Below are 10,840 nucleotides of genomic sequence, written 5' to 3' on the forward strand. Positions count from 1 at the left end.
GCGAGCGCCGAGACTAACGAACGCGACATCGGTTCGAAGTTTCCGGCGATTCTCCGATCTAACCTCAAAAAGGGCGAGAAAACGCTAGTCATCGCGGTGGAAGGCCTCCCCGGAATAATTCGTCGGTACGGAGAGACGCTCGGACGAAGGAAGCGACTCCCGGACCCCCCGGGGCCAGGAGAGGTCGCATCTTCCGGAACGAAGGGAGCCGCGCTCGGTCGAGCACAGGAGACTCCCCGAGGGCCGCGGAGGTCGACGGTTGAATGGACGGCCGCGGAGGGGCCCGGGGGGTAGGAAAACAGAGCAGCGTGACTCCGAGGGTAGGCAGGTCGATAGCAATGGCGCCGCGCTCGCCTCCGCCTGAGAGAGAGAAAATCAATCGGCGACCCCAACGCGGGGCCCGCTCCTGTGCCCCCGGGACCCTTCGGCCCGTCGGTCGGTAGCGAAGGGCTCCGAGGTTACCGACCGACCGTAGAAGAGCCGAGGGACCTGCCCCCCGGATTGAACGAAATTTACCCCCGGACGATACATTCGGCGAAACCGGTAACGGGTCGAGAGGTATCGTAAGGTCGAGAGGCGTGTACACGTATCACCGTTTATCTCCATCGAGATATCAACACGGAAGCCCGGTCTCGCCGGGCCCGACCGGAGTCGAGATCGGAGCACTCGTCGACGACTTCCGCGGGTCGAGGGCTCGGGCCCGAGCATGAATGGCTCGGTGTGGGCCGAGCGGGCGCGCATGCGCGGTCGGCCTCGGGCCCGACCCGGCGCGACCCGGGCGACCGGGGCTGCGGGCTTACTTTTGATCACGCGTTCCGTCGTCGAGAGCTTCTGGGAGTTGTTGGAGGTCATGCTGGCTGAGAGTGGCACCGGCCGTGCCGCGGGTCGGCGCTCCGCGTCGGCGGCGGCGGAGGCGACGGTGGCGGTGGCAGCGGCGACGAAGGCGGCTGCGGCTGCTTAGGTGGCGGCGCCCGGCGAAGGACGGTGGTTCCTCGCGGCTCCCGCGGGGAGGGGGCGGGAGTTACCGGTGGGAGCGAGCGCGACGCATCAAGGAGCGCGGCGCTCAGGCGCGCGCCTCCGGGTCCGACCGGGAGCGGGAGGGACCCCCTCGACGGGCGGCTACTCCGCGGACGACGGGCGCGAGCGACCGCGGGCGGCCGAGCGAGGGAGACGGACGGCGAGGCGCTCGCGCGGCCACCGGCGGACGGAGAGGGACTGCGAGTGACCGAGAGAGACCGAGAGACGGAGGCCCTCGTCGCACCGTCGAAGCGGCGGTCGCGCCGCGCTCCAGCGCCCGCGGCGACCTTACGGGATTCCCGAGGGACTCCCAACCAGAGGCAGCCCGAGACCGCGCGAGAGGACCGGACGTCGCACCGAGACGCACGACACCCCGACGCGAGGACACCCACGACCCGCCAACACGCCGCTCGATTCTACCGACAAGATGTCCGTCTCTGATCAGCGCCGCGCACACTGATGGTCCTCCGCGCCGCCTCTGGGCCCGCGCGCAACCGCCACGCGCACCGATCATTCCGCCGCCGCCGCCGCCGCCGCCGGCCCTCCGCCGCGCCGCTGCGCACTCCGACCCGGGAGCTCCGAGCGCTCGCGCGCGTGGCGCCATCCGGTGGACCGTCCGCGATGCGTTTGCTCGGTAAAGGAGGTAACGCGGCCCCGCCGCTTCTTTCCCGATAGAGCTCCGCCGAGGCGATGACTGGGTAAAGGTACCTTTTCATTGGCGTCAAGTCGACGCCGAAACAAAGCGTTACGTGGTCACGTGATTTTGCCAACGCTCCGTGAAAAGCGGTTACGACGTTGATATCGGTCCGATGCCTCGGGTTCGTTTAAACTTTTAAATTTCGGACGATGCATGATCCGACGACGAATATAGCTGGAAGTTCCCACGTTCGAGGGTCTATTTAAAACCCATGAACTGGCACCTTAAGCCGGAACTCTTTAAGCGCGACGCGTTGCTACGTCGAGGATAAAAAGACCAATTGGAGATCTGATGGAAGTATGTACGCGCGGAGTTACACGCGGTTTCGATTGGTTGTCATCTTGGATGCGTTGACGCGCCGCGCCGCGTGTGACCCCCGACGCGCTCCGTGGACCCCAGCCTTCCGGGATCAATAAGAGATGAATCTTGTATAGAAATCTGTTACTGGGACATGTTTCGAGTCTCCTTCGCGATCGAGGCCACTAGGTCAAGGTAAACGATGACAGTACCATGAGCAAAAGATGGCATAACGTTTTCAAAGGAGCGAAAGCGTCTTGCGTCGGTAAAGAAGCGGGTGATACAGATTTGCCATACACTGACAATACCTTCGGTAAACGGAAAGACTGTGGAACGTTTCCACGGGATTAAAAGCTTTTCGACGTCACCGTAGAAATTCGCAAACATTAAATATGACGTACATACGTCCTGTCATCTCATAGAGTGTTTCTCCGAATTAATCAAGTACATATAAATATTACGAAACGAGGTCATTTTACCGATGCAGAAAATTCTCGTCCGTTTCAAACTATTGCACCGACTCTCCGTCGATTTAGCGCTAAAATCAGTATCAGCTAGTAGCAGATCTCTACTAGTAGGCACTGTCGAAACTTGACTTCAATCCTAAAAGTGATGGGAAACGTCTAAATATTAATTTGGAGTATAAACGTATCTCCATTCTAATCTCTGGTTTATCGAATACAGAAGCATCGTCGAGGGTGAAAACCGCTCTCGGAAGAATCTCATCGCCTTCCTTTTACCGGCACTAGTTCCAGGTTCCGTTTAGTTGACCGATTTTCCCGCTTTAATTTGCGATGCTAGCGACGACCGACCGCCGATACAAGAGCCATCTGACGTGGCAAGAAATAAAATCCTCGCAGCCACTGGCAGCGGTCCCCGTCAATTTCCGTCGATTCCGGTATACACCGTCTATCAAACGTGTTTGCAGGTTTCTCGGCTGCGTTTCTCGTCGTTGATGGTATACCTCCGGTCCATGGGGTACCTTCCCCACGAGATTTCTTCGACAGTTTATTCCGGGTACTTGATTTCGCTCTTCTAAAACGCCCGGCTGCTACTCGATCATGGAGGGCGCCTACCGGATCCCGGAGCTCCTCCTCGTCGCTCTGGTATTCTCGTTCCTGCCCTTCATCGGAGCCGATGAACATAATCACGTAGTAAGTATATGGCTGTATTGCCTCTCACCTGGCACGAGTCGCTTCAAAGTGTCAAACTCTCCATAACGTGCCCCATAGCACTTGACTTGCGAACAGGTTCCTGTGCATGTTCCCTGACCTGACGTTCCGATGGCTTCGAAACCCATCTTCCCATATCCGCAATTGGTATAACGAAAGGATTGCGTGATCTTAATATATGGAAATGTGTACGAATGACATTTACATGGATGAATGTAAATGTCATAACGCTATATGTTTTAGTAGACATTATAAAGATGTGACGATAGGTACAATGCGTGTAAATTGTAATATCGAATTGGTTTCTTATAATTCATTTCCTGCATGTTCTTCAATTACAAAATTTGTATGTATCCAATACCGAGATGTCAGACTAGGAGAGTATACTATATTGAATGACATTGTGTCGACAGAACGTAATAATGTTACTCCTATTCACAGTACGAGGATAACGAAGAGGTTGTGTTATGGATGAGCACGGTCGGTCCTTATCATAACAGGCAAGAAACCTATTCCTATTACTCGCTCCCATTTTGTGTGGGAGCAAGAGAAATGATAAGTCATTATCATGAAACGCTGTCGGAAGCACTTCAAGGAATCGAACTGAAGTTCAGTGGATTAGATATTGAATTTAAAGGTAACTTTTAATTGTATGTTGTCAACAAATATTTTGATGGTATGAAGTAATTAAATAAATTCATTTTCAGTGGATATCTCAAAAACTGAATACTGCGAGATTGTCCTAAACGAGGAGAGCCAAAAGGCATTTGTTTATGCTGTGAAAAATCAATATTGGTACCAAATGTACATTGATGATTTACCAATTTGGGGTAAGAATGCTGGATCGTTGGCCATCTAGTTATTTGGATCATAATACTTCAGAAATATTTTTTAATTTATTCATCGATAGGTGTGGTGGGTGAACCGGAAGAAAATAATGGTGTGACCTCGTACTACATTTGGACACACAAAAAGCTAGATATAGGATACAATGGCAAACAAATAGTTGACGTGAACCTTACCAGTGAAAATAAAATTAAACTGGTACAAGGCACACACATCCCCCTCAGTTACGAAGTCAACTGGAAAAAGAGTAATGTCCGATTCAAAGACAGATTTGATAAATATCTTGATCCTAATTTCTTCCAACATAGAGTAAGTTTACGTAACCGTATGTACATATTTGGACGTGAGGTTATAAATTTTGATTGTATACAAATTATTCTCTTACAAAAAAAAAAATAATTTTCTCTTTCTAGATTCATTGGTTTAGCATTTTCAACAGTTTCATGATGGTAATTTTCCTTGTTGGTCTTGTTTCAATGATTCTAATGCGTACACTCAGAAAAGATTATGCAAGATACAGTAGAGATGAAGAAATTGACGACATGGAAAGAGATCTCGGTGATGAGTACGGTTGGAAACAAGTTCACGGAGATGTTTTCAGGCCAGCAAGTCATTCAATGGTATTTTCAGCTCTGGTTGGAGCTGGTTATCAGGTCAGTAAAGGTTTAGTGCCCTTAAACGGAAGTAATAAAATATCTTCATGGTCATAACCGAAGCTACATTTACTCCTCTCTTCAGGTGACCGTTGTGGTACTTAGTGTAATAATATTTGCTATCCTTGGAGAACTTTATACAGAGCGGGGCTCCATGCTTTCCACTGCAATCTTTGTTTATGCTGCCACCTCACCGATAAATGGATACACTGGAGGTGGCTTATACGCGCGAATGGGAGGACGTGTCTGGATTAAACAGATGCTAGTCTGTGCGTTTATGCTTCCACTAATGGTTTGCGGCACTGCATTCTTCATAAACTTTATTGCCATGTACTATCACGCCAGCAGAGCTATCCCATTTGGCTCCATGGTGAGTTATACTCGTTAGATAGAATTTACGTACAAGAGTAGAAACTTTAACCTATGTTTGTAGGTGGCGGTCACGTGCATTTGCATATTTGTCATCTTGCCACTGACGTTGGTAGGAACTATTTTAGGACGTAATCTTGCTGGAACTCCCGATGCTCCTTGCAGAGTAAACGCAGTACCCAGACCTATTCCAGAGAAGAAATGGTTCATGGAACCTTTGGTCATAATCATGTTAGGAGGGATACTACCTTTTGGCTCAATTTTTATTGAAATGTAAGATTGGATGCAAGATTTCTTGTTCATTATGGCTTTCAGTTAAAACAAACGATGTTACTCGGCATTCTTTTTTTTAGGTACTTCATTTTCACATCTTTCTGGGCATATAAGATCTACTACGTTTACGGTTTCATGTTGCTCGTCTTTGTCATATTGATGGTGGTCACGGTTTGTGTCACTATTGTGTGCACATACTTCCTGCTCAATGCCGAAGATTATCGATGGTAATTATATTCTTTTTCATACGTATAGAATGAATCTTTCAATGCATTCCATTTAGACATGGTTGAGCAATAACTGGTAGAAGGCCTTCATTGGTCTATCAGTTCTATCAATTACTGCTAAGTCGTACATAGATCTATCCACGTAATAGGCACATTTTATCGAAACTTAACGATCAAACGAGTTTCTTTCTGTGAAACAACGCCAGAAATATGCCACTCTATCGTTTGTGAAACTACGTTGAAACTGTTAACATTGAACATTCATTTTTTCAGGCAGTGGACGAGTTTTCTGGCAGCAGCGTCAACTGCAGGCTACGTCTACATCTACTCCTTCTATTACTTCTTCTTCAAAACCAAGTAAATAACTTCGTTAACTTTCTTGAAAGCGTAATACGTAGATGACATCACACCGACGATTCTTGTTTCAGGATGTACGGCCTCTTCCAGACTGCGTTCTACTTTGGCTACATGGCACTGTTCAGTTTAGCCCTGGGCATCATGTGCGGCACGGTGGGCTATGTCGGCACCAACGCGTTCGTACGCAAGATATACTCCACCGTGAAGATAGACTAATTTGCCACTGAATTACGCAAATCCACCACAAAACTCACTAATGTCGCGGATCGAAGTGACACGCAGCAGCGAGTCGGTTTGCCATTCGACGAGGGACTCCTTTACGTCCACCCTTGATGCCGTTCCGTGGACACTGTGATATATTCTCACGTCGGCTCCGTTTCATTGGGCAAATAATCAAGACGCGGATGAGCACTCGCGCTTTGCGTTGACAGTATCAAAAGTCATCTGTAAGCATATGCGTGAACGTGCGTCATGTCCACCGATCGTCCATGTGGCGCGCATATGAGTCCCAAGTTTGACAGCTGTCACACGTCACGTGGTGTACCAAGGACGCAGCGTGCGCACGTGCTGCCCGTTCGCGAAGAGTCGCGTAGACAATGCTAAACCATACCGGACGCACTAGTCAGCCGTACTTCACTAGTTAAGGGCAGGAACATTATCGCTTCTCGAGAGATTCCTTTTCGGCGAAAAGACCTATGAAAAAGGATCGATTGTGCGCGAGTCGTACTAGTGGTACGTGGAGCAAGAAAGACGCGCTGCAAATTTCTTCCGGCAGCCGGTGGAGGCCTTCGAGAACGGGAGCAGCAAGTCTTCGTGGGAACAGTGGGGGATGTTTAAACGAACCCAGTACTCGTCCATTTGATCATTTGCTTACGCTTTCTGATTTACCTTCTAATACTGGGCAGCAGGCCATCTCGGTGGGGTGCGTAGCATTTTGTTTCGAGGAAGAGTTGCGTTAAATATCCTTGATTTGTACAGAATATGCAGCTTAATGTTTACGACTTGAATTGTTCTTTCATTATTCACCGCATGTTAGCAAGTACTTCTTTTGAGATCGAGGATTGAAATAAGATGAAATGCTATACAGAGATTATCTGAATATATCTTAATATCTGTTCAAAACATAGGATGTGGGGAGCCTGTTTTATGACGCATCATTGTACCCTCTTAGAACCATTTCCGAAGTTGTAAGTGATACAGAGCTGGTTCCAAGAGGTAATGTCAAATGATTTTGCTTTCATATTTTGGGGCATGATCAATTGGTAACCATTTTATGACGCACCCAATAAAAGATGCCCCGTGTCGAGGCAGCTAAGTCGTCGAAAACGGGGCACGATTGCACATAGTTCGTTTGACTGATATTTTCTTATGACCGCACGCCGAAAATAGAAGAATAGGACGCGTGGGGGATTAAGTATTTCAGATGGCTTGAGGGAAGCCAAGCGTAATCAGTCGGAGCGCCCGTAATTGTATCTCGGTAATGATCGAATCCCTTTTAACATAAATTTATAATATTGTAAAGAAAAAATTGTTTGTACGCAAATTAAGGATCCTATCGAAGATGTATGTCAGTCTTCGTTTTCCTAATGGTGTTGATATATCACTCGGCCTTTTAAACGATCGATTTAATCTTGAAAAATAATTGCAGAGTCCTGTAGACTTGTTACCATGGCCGTGCTAGAGTACATCAAACGTTCGGTATCTGTAAGTTCGGGTACACGACATGCGTACCGATTCGCAATGAGACCAGTGCATTGTAGACTCGTAAACGATTAACGCGTTTACGTGCACACATACTCGCGTTAAATGTCGAGAAATTCTTAACGAATAGTCACGCGTGGGATCGTGACCGGAGCGGTATTGTAGATTTATGTTGTCAATGATTTTGAAAGACGTGACTTATTGTTAGGTCTAGGAGATAAGTGAAATATAAAATTTCTACCTACAAGATGCTATATCAATAATTTTTTCCAGTTTAAGGTAAACGTATCACAGTTGATAGATAATGTCTCTCGAATCTCGAAAACCTGGGTTTTGAATATATTATACTTTGGACTTAGAATTTCTTTACGGGACAAAATATAGGAGGCAGTAATCCCGAGATATTTATCAAGTTTAAATTGATATTTCAATTTAATGAATATGTACATATAGTTAGACAATAGCAAAAAGTACAAAAAACCGAGGCTACACCTGGCGCTTCATTGAATTTCTTCAGTAAAAGTACTACTTTGCAAGGAATTGTCATTAAAACTTAGTATAAAATGTCAGTGTACTGTATGTTCAATGGGAAATTAACTTATTTATATCTCCTAATCACACGCATAAAATCGAAAAGAAAACTGGGACTTGGTGCACACACATGTATCCTGCACACGCTAAATTAATTTGGCTGTCTATATATAAAAGGCTTACGTTTTGAAAAGATAAAACAATATTTACAATTTTCTTTTCAAAGACGAATATAAAGTGAAATGAAATAGAGTCAAATGTAAATACTTTGACATACAGTTCACTTTATGCCATTTGTCTTCTTCGTCGAAGAATAATTTAATGGGATTCCGATTTTTTGTCTCAAAATAATATCGAAATAGAGATACCTCGAAATTGACAACATTATATTGCGTACCCGTATTGAAACGACACTCTTTAAAGAGAGTTACCTCTTAATATTCACACTTTGCTCCTATCGTCACTAAAACCGAGCATCGTTTGTGGTTTTTTTTCCTTCTCTTCTGGAGATTTAAATCCCAGATTGAATTCTGTTTTAAACATTTCCCTATAATAACTTTCCTTCACAATGTCGCAGTCTTGTATTCCATCCTCCTTACATTTCTGCACATAAAGTTTATGCATTGCAGCGATACTAAGACTTGAGTCTAGGTATCTTCTAGTAGAGCGATCCTTATTATTTGCTTTTTCCGTGGGAAAAGATTTAATGTGTTCGCGCACTCTGTCTTTAACCACTTCGCTCTTTTTTGTTTTAGGAGTGTGTCTTCCCCTTTGATCCGGCCCTATTATTCCACCCGGAGAAGTTCTTTTTTTGTCCATCGCGTGTCTTACAAACTTTTCCGATACTGAAAAGGTACTAAGAAACATTGGCTTGCAAACTGTTATGAACTCTCCCTTAATTAGCAAAGAATAAGTGAAAGTAACTTGTCTGCGATGCTCTGACTTAACATTCCCACGGCATCTTGTACGTTGTTTAGGAGATTCTTTAACAGACAGTGCAATGTACTGTTTGCGCTGCTCCCATGTACAGGTTTTCCAAAATACGTTGTGCAACTGCTCACGTGCTTCTTCATCTATCTTTTCACTGCAATGCATGCGACAATCGCAAGGAGGACCCATGACCTTTGCAGGTACTATCTTCCCTATTTTTAAAAAATGTTGTTTAGAAAAATGTTAAGTGGTTGTATAAAATCTTACAATAGTAACAATAATGTACCTCCTACTCCTACATACTCCTCTCCTCTTAATCTAGCATTTTTTTTTATATTTACTTTCCACTTCTCTGGATGTTTTGTGCGCTTAACAATGTCCTTGGCCTCTTTACCAGATTTAGTCTTTATTACATTCCGTTTTACTTTCTTAGGAATTGACTCAAATGATACGTCATTCTGATGCTGAATATCTTCAGAATTACCTTTATATAAATGAAGTTAATGCATGATATATTGCCTAAATTTAGTTGAATCTATTAATAAATTTACTAAACGAAAAATTTAATCACCTAAGACATGATAACCTGCAGACGGATTACTAGGAACTTCGTCCTCACGTAAAATGATTGGATCCACCACTGTTATTCCAGGTGTATCCCGCCACCACTGGGCAGCTGTTGGTAATTCCCCAAATGTACCTGTAGGAACTGATATGTGGCTATAAATTTATGTAAGAATGAAACCATGCATATACTAGATAATTAGAAAAGACCTTTTTCTATTAGCTTAATCATCATATACTCAATTGGAAAATCACTAACCTACTTCATTTTGAAACTTGTAATAAGTTGGTTGTATTTGATGCTGGGGAATGTCTATACGTCTACTATCAAACCATAACTCCGCATCTTTTCTCATAGGAGTAATTTGATTCGACGGATTGATTTCTATTACATTGTGATTTATGTTTCCCTCCATTCTTGGGACATATCTCAAAGTTCAAGATGTCAAGCTTTGTAATAGTCTGATTTCACGAATACCACCAACCACCTAAAGATAAAACAATTAGGTGTTGAACATTATTCCATTTATTTATGAAGATTTACAGATTACCCTACTTTAGAAAGATTTTATAAGTACACAACAGAAATATCCTTATAAGTAGATCCAGATAAAAATTCAAAAATAACCAGCTTATAGTTATAAAAATTAAAGGAAAAGTAATGTAAGAACTGACAACTTGCAGATCATTATTCAAAGCTAACAGCAAAATTAAAGTACATTAAATATAGACAAACCCTACAGTCGTTAGTTTTAAAGTCCAGGGAACAGTTTAATGTAAAATCTATAAAATATTTAGAAATCCCTGCGTATGTACTTGGTTACTCATTATTAATAAAAATACTTCAGAAGTTGGGTTAAATTCTTGTTTTTATACTCCTCACATTTTCAAAAGTAATTATATCGTAAATGTGATTCCATCGTTGCAAGCATCCTTCCTAGATACGTTTTCTTCGTCATCAAAAAATAGTATCACAAATCATACAATATGAACACAAAATATGACGTCTAATTCAAGTCTAATCGCCGCCTTGACGACCATTGACAACACTTCTCAACACTTCGCATAAGAAGGCTATAGACAGAGATGAGTTGGGAGATTGCTTATGGGCAGGGTCGAGCGATCAATCCTGTGCTGCCCTCTAGTTTCGTACGTTAGCTTCACCGTTTTTTACCCCCAAGGGCGGCGCAACGAATTTCTGGTAGG

At 44.6% G+C, this 10,840-nt stretch overlaps 2 protein-coding genes across 2 annotated transcripts; one reads left to right on the forward strand and one right to left on the reverse strand.

Moving 5' to 3' along the window:
* The first annotated feature begins 2,562 nt into the window (after positions 1–2,562).
* On the forward strand, positions 2,563–7,856 carry LOC105702802 (transmembrane 9 superfamily member 3). Its single transcript, XM_012430656.2, has 10 exons — positions 2,563–3,165; positions 3,625–3,820; positions 3,891–4,013; positions 4,094–4,338; positions 4,443–4,682; positions 4,768–5,052; positions 5,116–5,324; positions 5,405–5,551; positions 5,825–5,908; positions 5,980–7,856. The coding sequence occupies exons 1-10, from the start codon at positions 3,073–3,075 to the stop codon at positions 6,122–6,124; spliced, it is 1,767 nt and encodes a 588-aa protein (XP_012286079.1). The 5' UTR covers positions 2,563–3,072; the 3' UTR covers positions 6,125–7,856.
* Positions 7,857–8,017: 161 nt separating this feature from the next.
* Positions 8,018–10,673, reverse strand: LOC105702803. Its single transcript, XM_012430657.2, has 5 exons — positions 10,518–10,673; positions 9,894–10,122; positions 9,642–9,779; positions 9,357–9,554; positions 8,018–9,282 (listed from the first exon to the last, which is right to left on the reverse strand). Exons 2-5 carry the CDS (start codon positions 10,048–10,050, stop codon positions 8,582–8,584), a joined length of 1,194 nt encoding a protein of 397 aa, XP_012286080.1. The 5' UTR covers positions 10,051–10,122; positions 10,518–10,673; the 3' UTR covers positions 8,018–8,581.
* Between the last annotated feature and the right edge of the window lie 167 nt (positions 10,674–10,840).

This window comes from Orussus abietinus, unplaced genomic scaffold (assembly GCF_000612105.2).
Source record: "Orussus abietinus isolate OABI.00-Male unplaced genomic scaffold, Oabi_2.0 scaffold846, whole genome shotgun sequence".
Lineage (NCBI taxonomy): Eukaryota > Metazoa > Arthropoda > Insecta > Hymenoptera > Orussidae > Orussus > Orussus abietinus.